The sequence below is a fragment of the Paroedura picta genome, chromosome 15, assembly GCF_049243985.1.
Source record: "Paroedura picta isolate Pp20150507F chromosome 15, Ppicta_v3.0, whole genome shotgun sequence".
Lineage (NCBI taxonomy): Eukaryota > Metazoa > Chordata > Lepidosauria > Squamata > Gekkonidae > Paroedura > Paroedura picta.
Window position 1 is genome coordinate 10735402 of NC_135383.1, and position 16182 is coordinate 10751583.

Below are 16182 nucleotides of genomic sequence, written 5' to 3' on the forward strand. Positions count from 1 at the left end.
TGGCTCAGCCCTCATCAGACCCTGGGTTTTCCTGCCAACTTACCTGGTAATTTCCCGGGTTTGCTTCCAATACCTGAAAGGGAGCAAAAGAAAGAACCATCAGTACATAGGTTTGTGGGTTTCTTCCCCTACAGTTGACCCAGCACCAATGTACCCTGTATACAACTGGTTTTCCATGGGCCACTGAAAGCACCATTCAGCCTTCCTCCCCCTGGCAGCATCTCAGTTAATTACTTTCAGCATTCCATAATTAGGGAGACATCTGCCCATTAATCACCGGTCTTGATATATTTATTTCCTTTACTGTGTTTCTCCCACAGAATTCAACCCAAGCAGATAGCAACCTTATAAACGAAGCTTTTTATTCTGGCTAGGTCCTTGAATCTGCTGAATGTCTTCACTATGCCATCAAATTCAGCCAACTGAGTAGAGAATTTGATGGACGTGCTCCTAGGTCAAATTTCCTGCCTGTTCCTCTTCTGTCTTCATTATGTTGCATGCTGCTCACCTATAGGCATAGACTGGGAACTCCCGTTTCATGGGATCTGAGGAAGTGTGCATGCACACCAAAGCGCACACCCTGAATAAAACTTTGTCAGTCTTAAAGGTGGCTCGAATTCCATTCTGTGGCTTCAGACCAACATGGGTTTCCACCTGAACCCAGTAATATTTAATATACAAAAGGCTACAGAGCACTGGGTTGGCATGTAGAAGATCCCAATATCCATTGCCGTTACATATCCCAAGTCTGAGGGCTGGGAAAGACATCTGCAGGAGATCCTTGGTAAGTCCCTACCAACTAAGCATAGGGCAAAAGAGACCCATGGCCAGTCAGGGTGAATTGCAATTGTGGGGAGGTCTTGGGCCAAGAGTTCCCAGCCTCCCCCCCCCACACACACACACACACCATTCTCTGCCCACCACCTGGCCCTGCTCATTCCCTTCCACCCATCCTCCATGACTGCTGATGTGTCCTCCTCCCACCGCCCATGCTCACAACCTGCAACCTTTCCCTGGTGGTGGCACCAGGAATGCACAAAGCTGGGAGCAGAAGTAACAGAGCACTGTAAAGGGAGAAGAGGAAGGGGGTCAATCAGCAATGGGCTGCCTAGATACCTGGGCCAAGGCAGCCACCCCATTTCTGGGTATGCTGACGACAGCCCTGGAGGGTCAGACTTCATTCACTTGACTGGGCTCCAATATGACCGGCGCAGGAAGATCAACGCAGCTTACCTGGTAACCCAGCACCTCCTGGTGGGGCTCCGGGTACTCCTGCAGGTACACCGCCTCCAGGCACAGATCCAGGGATATTGGAAGCTCCAGGAATTCCCCCCGGAACTCCAGCACCGGCGGCTGCTTTAGGAAAGGCAGAAGAGAGTTTGAGGAGCAGGTGGCGGCCCACGTTGCCCTAGCGGAGGGCAGGGAACGAGGAATAAGGCCCAGGGACCCTGATATGGTACACCAAATTATCCCAAAGCCATAAATAGACTTCCAGGGAGTCGTCATTCTTCAGTTAATTCTGCAATAAGTGGAATTCTTAATCAACCCCAACACGTTTTGCTGAGTTTCAAGGGACACCAGATCTCAAATTGTTTTCCGTGGGAAATGTCCAGACAGAAGAACAGCCTCTTAACAGAGAGTAAGGCCATTGTGTTGGAATAGGCAATGTCTGGTGTACAAAGAAGAGAAGAAGACCATGAAGGGGGCAGCAAGAAAACTATGAGATGGGTTAGTCAGGTCTCTCCTGTTCTTGTCTGTCTCTAGGGGTAATTTCCTCCTTCTTCTCGGAAGCTTCTCTCTCACTCTCTCTCTGTGAGTCAGCCTCTGTCCTATCAAAGTATGGCCGTTCCTTAAATAAATCCTTTTCCCCTTAATCCTAAAATACAGCATGTGCACATCTGTGACTTATTTACCCTGCAAACAAATTGTGGGAAATTCTATGAACAGCTACTCCTAGCATAAGGCGTTCCAGATGCGACCTGAGAAGGTTTACGTGCAAGGATGAGAAACCCCTCAAAGAGGCCCAGCCTCTGTGCTTCGGTACGAGTCAGTGCTCTGTAATGAGTTAGTGTTCTGGAAGCATCTTTTGATGAGGAGGAGGAAGCACACACAGAGCAACAACTCATACAGAGATACCCAACAGCCCGCTCTGAAATGGGTCATTCCACTGCAACTCTGCCGTAGAAGTGACCGAATACTCCAGTCGTACCCAAAGCAAAGGAGAAATGTGCTCTCTCACACATGTATGTATGAGTAGAGTCTGACTGAACACAGCCAGATCAGGACATCACGCAGAGACATAACAGGCAAACTCCTCTGACGTCAGACAACTTTGCGGTGCTAGGACTGACCGAACGAATCAATCGCAACCGTCGCAGAGAGAGGGGAAATGCCCCAGAGCTGAGGCCAGATCAGGGAATCATGCAAACATGCAGCTGGTAGTATGAGCCCTTTGGGGTTCAATAAGTCCTTTCATTTTTTTTATTAACGTCACTCCTGTGGCACATCAGGGCATGTGGCTTTAATGCCGCGGGTGTAGAGTGGAGACATCGAAAGGGAAATAACTCCCTGCTGGCTGTGGGATGAGACTGTGAGGATGGCAGGGGCAAGGAGGCGAGGGCATCAACTCACCAGCTTTGGCGGCGGCTTTATATGCCGCGGCGGCCGCGGCTCCCCCAGCTCCGCCACCTGGAAAGAAACCGCCTGGGTAGGCCCCTGGATAGACACCTCCGGCACCTGGATAGCTGCCACCTGGGGAAGAAGGAAAGGGCAGCTCCACCACCTTTTTCTGGCTCCCACTCTATGTTTCCAACGTCTTCCGCATGCAGCGTCCTTTGCCTCCCCCGTCCCTCTCAGCTATCTGAGGGGTCTATGGAAAGAACCAAAGTCTGGTGACATCTTTAAAATGCGCCTGGCTCCCCCCCCCCCGCGAGTCACATGACATTCTGGCCTGCCCTTGGTTAGAGCCCTCCCCATCCTGCTGTGGAAGAATCTCAAGACAGACAAACTTACCTAGTCCTCCGACTCCTGCAAGGAAAGCAAAGAAAGCGTCAAAAGCAGGATGAGACACCAAATCAAGAGACGGAGAAGAGCTGCATGGCTCAAAGGGCAACCCCCCCTTCCCCCAAGGAGGTGGTCTGCCATTGCCTTCCTCAATGTCTGGTGTACAAAGTTAAGAGGAAGAAGCAGACTCTGAAGGGGGCAGCAAGAAGACTGTTAGACAGGTCAGAGAGTTCAGGACCTTTCTGTCTTTTGAGTGGGCCTTTTGTCTGTCCCTAGACTGATAATCCCAGGGCAATTTCCTCTTTCTTCACGGAAGCTTCTCTCCGTGTAGGCAGCACCTATCCTGTCTCTCCCTCTGCACCATCACAAATGTCCTTCTATAAATAAACCTTTTATCCTCCTTTAACCTAAAATACAGCGTGTGCATATCAATGACTTATCCGCCCTGCTAACACTACCACCCATCCAAATACTAGCCAGGGTCAACCCTGCTTATCTTCCGAGATCTGGGCTCATCCAGGCCAGGGTTCATAAGGAGGAGGGGGTCGATGTCGGGACAGCAGCCACTCACCTGGTTTGGGTGGTTTCCCTCCTGTGCCGTATCCTAGTCCTAGAGAGGAAATAACAGAGAGATGAGAGGAGCATGCCTGGGGGAAACTCCTCTTCCCTTCCCTTCCCCTCACCAGCCTGCACCCCTTAAAAAACAAAGGTCTCGGTCCCTTTTAAAAATTCTGAGCTCCCAGGAAATGATGCACCAGAAGAATGGGGCAGGAAAGGTTTCAAAACAAAACTTGCCAAGAGGCTAGAATGCAACTAGAAGCCACAATAAGAAAAAATAGCAACCTGTGATAATAGAATCATAGAATCATAGAATCATAGAGTTGGAAGGTGCCCTACAGGCCATCTAGTCCAACCCTCTGTTCTACACAGGATCAGCCCTAAGCACCCTAAAGCATCCAAGAAAAGTGTGTATCCAACCTTTGCTTGAAGACTGCCAGTGAGGGGGAGCTCACCACCTCCTTAGGCAGCCTATTCCACTGCTGAACTACTCTGACTGTGAAAAATGTTTTCCTGATATCTAGCCTATATCATTGTACTTGTAGTTTAAACCCATTACTGCGTGTCCTTTCCTCTGCAGCCAATGGGAACAGCATCCTGCCCTCCTCCAAATGACAACCTTTCAAATACTTAAAGAGGGCTATCATGTCCCCTCTCAACTTCCTTTTCTCCAGGCTGAACATTCCCAAGTCCCCCAACCTATCTTCATAGGGCTTGGTCCCTTGGACCTGGATCATCCTCGTCGCTCTCCTCTGTACCCTTTCAATTTTATCTACGTTCTTCTTGAAGTGAGGCCTCCAGAACTACACACAGTACTCCAGGTGTGGTCTGAGCAGTGCCGTATACAATGGGACTATGACATCTTGTGATTAGCAGCCAAAGACTTGCAGCAGTGAAATGCCCCAAGGGCTTCAGGCCCTCTGCAATGGTCCTAAACGTTCTCAAAGGCCCTGTGAGGGAAAGGCAGATGTTTCTGCAAGCAACCAAAGACATGAAAGGCGATCTTCAACCTTCCACTCTGGTGACCAAATCACTCAGCAAGCCTTCTCCTCCCAGCTAATCCTGCATCTAGTAGGGAAACTCGGCTCAGAAGGAAAGCACTTTGGGGAGGGAAGCTGCCACCCCCTGCCCACACGTCACTTGGGTCGTTAAAACTGGATCAGCGTCACTTTCTATGAAATCCAGGCAGATATATATTTAAATGCACAGCTCCACTATCAACCCCATTCCAGGGTAGGCCTTTAAAAAAAATAAAAGTTGGAGACACTCAGCCTTTGTTCTCAAGTGTGAAATTCCTTTTTAAAATTGTGTCCGTCTGACCCATCTTCAGAGCCGCCCCGCTGTGGTTCTCCAAAAGTTGCTGATCCGGAGGTTCAATTCATTCAGTGCACAGAAGCAAGCCGAGGGCGGTGACTCAAACAGAGTTTCAACAGGCAGCGTCCTCTAGAGACACTGTTCTGCCGTGTCTGTGTGCCTCAGAGGGGATGAAATGATCCAACAGCAGACAGAGAGGACACACAATCGTCTGCCCCCCCAGCACATCCTGAATACAGGAAGGCAATGCCACAGCATCATGCAGATACACAGCGGGCATCCTCGTTGTAGGCAGCTACAGTAGGCTTCAGGAAGCCTCTGCTTCTTATTTACTCTACTGACTTCCTTTTTAAAGACTCTTTTCTCCCCAATGGGAGAAGCCACTGTGGCTTACAGCCCTGTCCCTTCCTCCATTAGATCCTCACAACAACCCTGTAAGGTAGCTTATACAGAGAGGATGTCATTAGCCCCAAGTCACCCAGTAAACCTCCGTGGCAGTGTAAGGATTTGAACTTGGGCCTCCTAGGTGTTAGTCCAATATCATAACCATGGGAGCACGTGCTACCAAACAGCTTGTGGCCATGTCAGCAGCGGCTCTTGGGAAGAAACCAGGGTCTTGGGCAGAGAAGATTCGTTCCTCTCCAGCCCGAGATTCTTTAAGCGGCGAGGCTGGAGAATGAACCAGAATGAACTGCGCAGAAAGGAGGGACTTTTTTCCAGCATGAATTCAATAAAAGAGGGAGGCCTGTGGCCCAGGAAAGTGCTTGCCTGCCTTTCACTGGCCTCCCCTTGCAGAAAGGGACGGTGCCAGAAGGGACTTACCCGCTCCTCCAATTCCGGTCCCAAGATTGCCGATTCCTCCTCCGGTCCCAAGGCCACCGACTCCTCCCCCTGCTCCTGGAGGGAAGATACCAGCTTCTGCAAAGGGTAGAGGGGAAAAATTTTTGTTTGCATCTCTCCTCCAGGACAATTCCGAAAAGATCTGGAACTCCGAGACTTGCAAGCAAGGAGCCAGGATTCCTGACAAGCTGATGTTTCCGCATGTACAAGAAACTGATTCCCAGTCGCAACGAAAGACTCGGGATGTTTTTGAAACGCTGCCTGATCCCGCTGATAATTTGACAAATCCATGTCCTGTTTGGGAAACGCCAGGCTCTGGTCCTCTCACCCCCTCTCCCAACACCCCCACCCACCCAAACCATCATCTCTGAAGCACCTGCTGCGGGTTATATTGACCCTTACCTGGATAATAGGCTCTTCCTGTTCCAGTCCTAGGGACCCCTGCAAACAAAACAAAAGTCAGAATGATCAGGGGTAAAATATTTTTAGGGTAAAATATTTTTTAATTAAATTGTCTCCATTCTACAAAGCACCGTGTAGGCAGCTGATTTTTCAAAATATATATAACTCTTTTGTGTACAAATCCTTCAAGTAACTAACTCCAGCTTACAAATGACACAATTCGACATTAGCAACTTTGAACATGATTTCAAGTTACACCAACCACAAAACAGCACTCCAATGGTTAATTCCCCCCCCCAAGCAATAATTTATAGATAGTGTCCCCCACCTCCTTATGTGATCGGCATTTCACAACCCTCCAGCCACAGCCACCATCTGCGTAGGGCTGTGGCTCAATGGTAGAGCATCTGCTTGGCGTGCAGAAGGTCCCAGGTTCAATCCCCGGCATCTCCGGTTCAAAGGACCAGGTCATAGGTAATGGAAGACTCTGAGTAGACAATATGGAGTTTGATGGACACGAGGCCTGGCTCAGCAGAAAGCTGCTCACAGGTTCATGTTACCTAGAACTTGGCAACCCTAAGACTTCCAGAGAGCCAGTTTGGTGTAGTGGTTAGGAGTGCAGACTTCTAATCTGGCATGCCAGGTTTGATTCTGCGCTCCCCCACATGCAACCAGCTGGGTGACCTTGGGCTCGCCGCAGCACTGATAAAACTGTTCTGACCAGGCAGTGATATCAGCGCTCTCTCAGCCTCACCCACCCCACAGGGTGTCTGTTGTGGGGAGAGGAATGGGAAGGCGACTGTAAGCCGCTTTGAGCCTCCTTTGGATAGGGAAAAGCGGCATATAAGGACCAACTCTTCTTCTTCTTCTTCTTCTTCTTCTTCTTCTTCTTCTTCTTCTTCTTCTTCTTCTTCTTCTTCTTCTTCTTCTTCTTCTTCTTCTTCTTCTTCTTCTTCTTCTTCTTCTTCTTCTTCTTCTTCTTCTTCTTCTTCTTCTTCTTCTCCTCCTCCTCCTCCTCCTCCTAATGTGGCAAAGTCCCTCCCCGATCAGGGTCACAAGTCAGAGCGGCCGCCACATGCTCAGATGAAGCGCCACGTTTAAGATTTCTACGAGGTCTGAGAACATAAGCCCTAATCTGGCTTCCCACTTCCAACAGTGGTCAGCCAGCTGCTCACTGGGCGGAGAATATAAATGCCTCCATGCTGGAAAAGGTCAAACATCTATCTAGTTGAGAATCCTGTTTCCCACAGAAGACAGCCAGACGTCTATCTTCAAAGCCCTGCATGCGGGTTATCTCTGTGACCCATAAATCAGTGGTGGGAGACAAGGCAATATGAGTCTCTCCCTACTGGGGGGCTGTCTTGGGCCATTCAAGTAAGCTCCCTGCCAACGGCGAGATTAGAACCGGGGGCTTTCTGGGCCACAGCCCATTCTCTAAGCCATTAGGCTGATACCAGCAAAGCAACATACAGCACACCCAGACTGGTCACTTGAACACACACAGAGGACGTGTCAGCAACTTGCTCGTGTATCAGTGCTGCTGACAGGCCATTGGCTCTCCTTGTGGGAATCCTGGCCTACCATCTGTGTACACCCCATAATATATAGCTAGTCCTTTCCCCCCGCATTTTTCTCCCTCCCGTGCTTTCGTTTGCCTCCTACTTTCAAAATAAACGCTTTTGTTTTAGAATAACGCGTTTTGCCTGGGGAATTCAAACAGCTCTGGCCTCTCTCAGCTGAGAGGCCATGATTGGCCTGTTTGGTTTTCATGCTCCAGTTGGAGCCGGGGTGTCCAAACAGCATGGGGAGGGGAGACACCTGCCCCACCACATCGAATGCTGACCCTGGCCCTGTCACAGCACAGTGACAAGCTGGAAAATGCCCACTGCATATGCTGCATGGCAGCCACAGGGACAAATGCCACCTGGCCGTCCCCCACCCCCATATCTCACTAAACAAGATGAGCAGATTAACTGTCACCACCTGAAATGCAGCAAGAAACAGCCAGAAACGAAGAGCAAGCAGCAGCCAATCCACGCCAGGGTGAAGCTGGCCAGTTGGTCTTTTCTTAAACCAGCTTCCCCCCCTCCCCGAGAGGGACCAGAACTCTTCTAAACCCTGCTTAATGGCTGGGTGGATGGCAGCCAAAGTTAAATCAACAAAAACCAGAATCCCATGTGCGCCAGGGTGGATTGAGAAACCGACCCGGATGCTCGGTTGGGAGAAGCGGACTGAGAAACACAATGAAAAGTCCGAAGATGTAAACACACGTGCGACACAGAGCTGCTTGGGGGGAGGAATCGCAGACTCTCGGGCTGGAGGTTACCCGGAGGTCATCCAATCTGACCCCCACTGCCTGACCCCAAACTGCCTGTGCAGTTTGAGGCACGGTGGGCCGTGAGCGAAAGGCAGAAGCTGACAAAAAGCAGTATGTCAAAGTGTTGATCGGTGCAACAGGACCAAGAGAATTTTGGCATCTGCTCGGCCGCTTGCACAATGGGGATTGAGATCAGATGACTGTACAGAATTCTAGTAGAGAATTAGCCATCTTTACCCAGTTCTTCCCCTCCACCCACCCCAAAACTAAAAAAATCTGATTTTCCTCTGCAAGTCACTTTTGCTCTAACGGCACTTCCGTTGCATGGCTTGCGGGTGGACTGCCTGCTCCACAAGGAAGCCCCATTTGGAAAGCTCTCCTAATCACCCTTCATGCAGAACGTGCCTTTTCCCCATTACTGCACATGGAATTGATATTTGCACAGAGACCTCCATGCCACACCCCCAAGACCTCTCTCTCGGTTAGCCACAGTTAGCTCAGACCCCATCAAGCTCAGAGCAGGGGTACTCGGGACCTCCCCCCACACACACACAACCCAAAGCACTTTACAGCTGCTTATTTTGGACCTCCGTTGGCACACCACAGCCCACTCCTCCAGCCCAGAGCGGTCCTCTCAGGGCACTTGTGTGAGTTCCCCCCCTACCCGAAATCACTTAGCGTCATCAGTTAATACCCTTCTATTGGAAGAATGACCCATTTCGTCCCAGGAAAAGTTGTGCTGCTCTCCTTTGCTCAAGCAAGCCCTCCCCCCTGGGTGGAGGCTGAATGGAAGGGAGCCTGGCCTGAACAGAGACTCGTATAACGGCACAGCGGGCAACCTCCTCCATGAGAAAGCACCGGGCTGGGGTTACCAGAAAGTAACAGACGTATTATTTATCAAAGGGCAAAGGAGCTACAAGGCTGGGTGAGCTCGGCTGACGGGTCATGTGACCGTCTCTGCCTTCTGGGCGCCGAGGAATTTCCCAGCATTCCCATCTAGCAGCCCCTTCTTATCCAGGGGCCCTGTGGTCCCGCCAGCCACCACCTCCTCCCATTCGGCTCTCGGCTGCTCAGGAAACCAGAGTACCAGACATTAGGTGTGCCACCGCATCCAGCTTGCCCAGCAGATGGTGCTGAGGCTCCAAGCTGGAACCGCGGCTGAGAAGCTGGAGCATTAGTTGCGGGGTTTTTTTGGGTGCTTTGTAAAAAATTAAAATCTTTGTTTCCTTCCCAAAGGCCAGCTCTTCCACCCCAGCAACCCCCACCCAACCACCCACCCACCCACCCCCTGGTCAGCCTTTGCTTTGGATCAGACTCCTTCTCTTGGGTTTTTCCTCAGCCACGGAGGGGGGCAAGCGTGTGTGTGTGGGGGGGGGGCAAGCAGGATCAACCATGGCCCCAGGGTTTTGCTTGGTCCAAGTCCTCCCTGGAACCGGCTTCTAATGCCAAGGCTCAAGACGAAACCGCAAGGATAAACAAGGAAGCAGGACCAGCCTTGAGCGCGCGCAGAGCGGCAGCTTCGCTAGGGCCGGGAGCGAGCTTTTGCGTGCGCACAAAGACATCCTCCGCATCGCCACTGATCGTTTCGGTCCTTTCCTGGGTTCAGAGGTGAGGGGGGAAGGCTCTCTGGCATCCAGGGAGACTGGATTCTGGGCCGCTGTCGCTTCCAGCCATTATCCGAGGCACACCAATTTATTTACTGCCTCCATTTATACGCTGGGTTTCTCCGCAAAAACAGTTGACACTGCTTGCCTTTCTTGCTTTTTTTCTTCTTATGGGTCTTATTGGTCTTATTATTCATCCTGTCAAGTCGGTCAGGCTGAGGGTGTATACCCAATTCTCGCAGTGAAGGATATCCAAATCTCTCTCTCTACTCCGGTTGCAACTGAAGCTAGTTGCAGCTGAAACGTCTTCCGACAAGTTTCAGCTGAAGAAGAGAAGCTTCAAACCTGGACATTCTGCATTGTCAAGAATCTAAGGCGACAATCTCTACTGGCGACAATCTCTACTGGCGACAACATCCACAGCAGCCCCAGAACTCTGGCTCACAGATCTGGCTGTACTCCGGAGCTGGTTCACACAACCACCTTCTCATAAACCAGGCCTTGCCGGAAGGCAGGACGGGTTCTTCTGGCAAACCAGGCACCAGGAAGCCTTGCTGAACCTCAGCCGGAGAGTTCAATCAAGAGCTCTTGCAAGACCCCGGTGGCTTTGTGAGAACGTTGCTAAATCCGAGCAGACAGATATGCCCCGAGTCTGATTTTGATTCTGATTCAGATACCTTTATTGGCATAAGGATATGGCACAAGTCGTATGCACACAGGGACAAAACACACACGCACACCCTGGAAATTTAGTTCTGCTGGTAGAGTTGCCAACCTCCAGGTAGCAGCTGGAGATCTCCTGGGATTACACTGGATCTCCAGGGGACAGGGGACAGTTCACCTGGAGTATTATGGCCGCTTTGGAAGATGGACGCTTATGGTATTGTACTTCGTCTCCCGACTCTACCCTCCTAAGGTGGCACCCCTCAAATCTCCATGAGTTTCCCAACCCAGCATGGTGGTGCAAAGATTACTGAGGGTGTTCTTCCAGCAAAGGTGGAAAGTTTTGAATATAAAAGTTCTGATGGAGAGTTAAGCTGAGCTTGAATATGGTGGGTGGGGGAGAGAGGGTGGAGACTTCAAGGTAAGAGGGAGGAGCTTATCTGTTCCAGTTCAGGTTTAGGGCAGTTCTTCTGGATGAATGAACTTTTTTGTTATAGCCACCTGGGAGTTGTTGCGGATCTGGGGTGGGAAATAAGACTTCCACTCATCCTGCTGACCTCTTCCCTTTTGGGACTCGCATTCGCCGGGCCTGACCCCAGCAAACATGGACTGGAAGGCAGCCAAATGCCCCACATGCTCCCCAGACCTCCTCTAGTTTGGCTACTGCAATTGTTTTTAAACCCAAAGGGAAAGCTTGAAGACTGGGATCATGTCAAACACTGCAAGGATCGCTGGTTGCAGTTTGTATCAGCATCGAATTCTGAAAGTATGCAGAACGTACAAACATTAAACTTTTCCTGGCCTAAGTGCACAATAATAAATTTCGAGAGTCAAAATTCACTTAGTCAGGCGCTAGTGGACTCAAATCTTGCTCCCTAGCGACAAAATAACTCCCCTGAAACCTTCTTCTACAGACAGAAGCTCCTTCAGCCCTCATGGCTAGCTGCCACGGATGGACCTCTCCTCCATGAATCTGTCTATCTACTCCGGAAAACTGTCTATGCTCATGGCCCTCGTGACCTGCCCGAGCAGTAAATTCCACAGTTTAATTACTCAATGAATAAACGAGTATTTCCTTTTGTTTCTCCTCAACCTGTTTGCCAAAAACATAGAATTCTGGAGTTGGAAGGGGCCAGCTCTAGAGTTGGAAGGGGTTGGAAGGGGCCACAGAGGCCATCCAGTCAACCCCCTGCTCAATGCAGGATCAGCCAATGCATCTTTCATAAGTATCTGTCCAGCCACTGCTTGAAGACCACCAGTGAGGGGGAGCTCACCAAGAAGAAGAAGAATTGGTTCTTATATGCCGCTTTTCTCTACCCGAAGGAGTCCCAAAGTGGTTTACAGTCGCCTTCCCTTTCCTCTCCCCACAACAGACACCCTGTGAGGTGGGTGAGGCTGAGAGAGCCCTGATATTCCTGCCCGGTCAGAACAGTTTTATCAGTGCTGTGACTGGCCCAAGCTCACCCAGCTGGCTGCATGTGCAGGAGGAGCGGGGAATCAAACCGTCTTGCCAGATTAGAAGTCCACAGTCGATTCCACTGCTAAACTTCTCGGACTGTGACATTTCCTCCCCCGATATCTAGCCAGTACCATTCTACACGTAGTTCAAACCCATTACTGCCCTGTCCTCATATTATGGGAGGGAAAGAGAAAACTCTCAATCCATCTACCTCCTCAGCATTCTGATACCTCATTACCACCTCATTCTGCAGTATGAGTAGGCCGGGTTTTAGTTTATGCCCATCACCACAACCTATGATGAGGTGTTATGTGGAAAAGCCAGCAGAGTATTTAAAGTTGGACAATTATTCTTGTGCGTGCATGTGTGTAAGACAGAGAGAGAGAGGGAGAAAGGAGGAAACTCTGCTTGGCCGCACCGTTCGTGCCATTCATAATTTTATAAATCACTCTCATGTCCTTGGCTTTTCCCCCTTAAGCCAAAAGCCCTTGGCCTTTCCTCACAGACTTGATTCCTTCATGGCCCCGTGTGGCTTTTAAACTGGCCAAACTGGAGGCTTTTGCTGCGGCCGCAAACCATGAGACTGGCTCCTCAGAGAGGCCGGCTTCTCCTCTGCCCCTGAGAAAAGATAGGCACATATTTTATATTTTATGTAAACAGGGAGTTCACCTGACAGCTATGAACAATCCATGTGAAAGCGACTGGGACAGAAGTCAGCGGGTAGGAGAGAGGGGGCAGCAGGGAAAGATGCACCCAGACAAGGCATTTCCCAGCGTGAGCTTCTCCTAACAACCGAGAAAGCACGTTTTTGAGCGCGAGATGCCAAAACTTCATTGTGTTTTATTGCCCCAGACTAATGCTCAGCACTTCGGATTTCACGGCATGCTCCTAACGCTGAGGTCCAGTTCTCAAGGTTAAAAAGAAAGCAGCCAGCAAAGGAATGGACACGGTGCATTTAGACCACCCGCTGGGCTGCCCCCTGTCCAAATCCTCATCCATCAAAGGCCTAGCTCCGTGTTACCCTGTCCTTCTACTCCCTGTGTGTCTGACCTAATGCTGTCCATCGGATATGCTTTGGAACCTCCTTGCTCAAAACTTATTTCCATGTCTGCGCACCTCCCCCCATCCCAATTTTCCAGCCTGAAATGGCCTTTAACAGAGTTATTGTGGTTAAATTAAGGCGGGGAGAATCTTGCAGGACACCCTATGCTCTCTAGTAGATGGAACTGGTTGATAAAACTTTTGGCTCAGGCAAAGAAATACAGCAATTATTGCTAACAATAAGGAAATGATTCTCCACGTACATCATTTGTAATCCTTACAGTGAACTAGTAAATGAGGTCAGTAGCATCATAGAATCATAGAGTTGGAAGGGACCTCCAGGGTCATCTAGTCCAACCCCATGCAGAATGCAGGAATCGATAGGATCATCATCCCCAAATTACAGTTCAGGCAGTCAAAGAGGGTGATGTGCCGAAGGCTCATCTATTGAAGCTTTATGTCACAAATGATATTTCAGCCAAGCAGGGAGGGGTAGAGCATCTGTGTGGATTTCAGAAGGTCCCAGGTTCAATCCCCAGCATCTCCCATTAAAAAGATCCAGGAGGGAAGTGATGTGAAAGACCTGAACCAGAGACCCTGGACAGCTGCTGCCAGTCTGGGTAGAAAGCAGTAATGTTTAATGGGCCTATGGTTTGATTCAGTGTAAGGCAACTTCATGTGTTCATGTATGCATGCAGAGACAGAACAGGTGGCCTCCTCTGAGTTATTTCCCCATCAGTAGTGACTCACATAATCCACCCAGTACAAAGGTATGGTGGGATCACCTCCTCCCAGTCAAAGAGCTCTTAAGTAAGGCATGGCCAGAGCAGTAACTCATACAGAGAAACAGGGAAGAACCTCCTTGATGGGTACTACAGGCTCATGCACCAGCACGTGAATTGCAATGGTTGCCTTCAGGTCAGTGTCTGATGAGAACTGCACACCTGGCTTCCTTTTATTGGAAAACCTCACCTCACTCAACCCTACTATTGCTGCCTGCAGAGCTGTAAGCATCTGCAGGAGGTTTAAAGCATTATGGATGTAGCTATGGTAAGGGGGAAAAAACAAATTAGCTGGATTCTGAGCAGATGCATGCGAATGACGACATGACCAAAAACAGACACACACCCGGTGCTTCCGGATTGTGAAGATGCATCTGCACCGGGCAGAAAGAATGCAGGATTCCGGGAACTGGCCAGACAGAATTGGGGGCCTCCTTTGCCAGCGCTGAGATTTATATTTATTTATGGTGAGAGTCGTAGCTTGCCTCTTGGACTGAACACAGACCTGCTCAACAGTTTGTTCTGCAGAAATCCGGAGCCCAGATTCGAAAGAGAGCGAGAACAGGGGCAGCGGAGTGAGCCAGGCATTTGCTCGGTCCCAGGGCTCTGTCAGCGCATCGGTGGCTGGAACCCATCAGTTGCGGGCTATTCATTTGGGCGGGTCGGATGGACACAGGTGCATCATGGGAGCATCTCCCCAAAAAACCTGGCAACATACAAAGGTAGGACCTCAGAAGGCTCCTGTACCTTTAATGGCTGATTGGAGGAAGGGGAGAACTAGAGGTCTATCAATGGGCACAAATACACAGAACGGCTATTAGTTGGGATGGTTACTTGGGATGGTTAAGTGGAACCTCCATGGTCAGAAGCAGTGTACCACTGAATGCCGATTATGTAGGGGGGGTAAGAGAGGCAAGGCTTTGCCTTCATGCCCTGTTTCTTCTGGGAGACTCTGGTTGGCTTCTGTAGGAAACAAGACAACGGGACAGGGGGAAGATCCAGGTTTGACCCAGCTAGGCCGAGCTCAGGTTCTCAGGGAGAGCCAGCAAGTTAAGAGAGGCGGCCTCTAATCTGGAGAACCAGGTTTGATTCCCCATTCTTCCTCCACATGCAGCCCGTGGAGTAACCTTGGGCCAATCACAGTTCTCTCAGAGCTCTCTCGGTCCCACCTACCTCACAGGGTGCCTGTTGTGGAGAGAGGAAGGGAAAGGGGTCTGGAAGCCACTTTGAGATTCCTTCAGGTAATCAAAAGCGAGGCACTGAACCCCAGCTCTTCTCCTTCATTCCATTACCCCATTACAGTGAAGGCAGCTATTATATTCTGTGCTCAGATGGGTGTGGGACAACAACAATAACAACGTAATTCATAAACTCCAACCCTCAAATTCTTCAGCTCTGGCTTCCTGTGTAGCTTTTGAAAAGCAAAGGGATTCTCCCTCCCCCCTCAATCAGGATGGGAGCTTTTGCTGGCAGGGGCTCATGGGAATTGTAGCCCATGGACATCTGGAGGACCACAGGTTGACTACCCCTGCTTCGGGGATAACCATGTCCTAGTACAGGGGTGGCCAAACTGCAGCTCTCCAGATGTCCATGGACTACAATTACCATGAGCCCCTGCCATTGGTAACTGTAGGCCATGGACATCTGGCCACCCCTGTCCCAGTAGCTACCATTCCTAATCTCAGCTGTCTGTGCAAACTTGGTTGAGGCTAGCAACTGAAGAGGGGGATTAAAGCACTCTTGGTGGGTGAGCACCAAGGCCAGGACCCGAAACTGCAATCAGCCAACCAACTAAAGAGATTTAGCCCCCACCCCCCAGGTAACAAGGGGAGGAGGAGTAGAGCAGCTGGCATTCATCTGTGATGCAATGCCTAGAAAATGAATCAACTTTTGGAAAATGCTCCTCTCTTTCTCCGCACTCAACCCCCCCCCCTTCCCCCCATGTTTTTCCATGATTGGATGAAGAAAACAAACAGATGATGTGGGAATCATGGCAAAGACATTTTTTGCTACGACACCAGAGTTTGGGGAAACAAGGACCTGAGCAAGTTTCTTTTCTTTTTTTTCCCTTTTTTTTCCTGGTCTCCCTTTTTTGCCAAACTTCACCCCACCCCCCAGGATTGTCCCAGAGCAAAGGAAGGGCAACTAAGTGAATACTGCTAAGAAATGTTAGTACTCATCATTTACTCTCTGTGTGTG

At 50.1% G+C, this 16182-nt stretch overlaps 1 protein-coding gene across 13 annotated transcripts in view; it reads right to left on the bottom strand.

Annotated features, from left to right (window-relative positions):
- ELN (elastin) overlaps positions 1–16182 on the bottom strand; it is a 66383-nt gene that overhangs the window by 31082 nt on the left and 19119 nt on the right. For 12 of the 13 annotated variants that reach the window (XM_077311271.1, XM_077311270.1, XM_077311269.1 and 9 more), the window contains exons 2-8: positions 6118–6156; positions 5698–5793; positions 3575–3613; positions 3013–3027; positions 2632–2751; positions 1234–1356; positions 44–73 (exon numbers count right to left, since the gene is read on the bottom strand). In XM_077311271.1, coding sequence (XP_077167386.1) covers positions 44–73; positions 1234–1356; positions 2632–2751; positions 3013–3027; positions 3575–3613; positions 5698–5793; positions 6118–6156 — 462 coding nt within the window. The remainder of the gene's footprint in view (positions 1–43; positions 74–1233; positions 1357–2631; positions 2752–3012; positions 3028–3574; positions 3614–5697; positions 5794–6117; positions 6157–16182) is intronic. The other variant, XM_077311261.1, reaches the window with a different exon arrangement.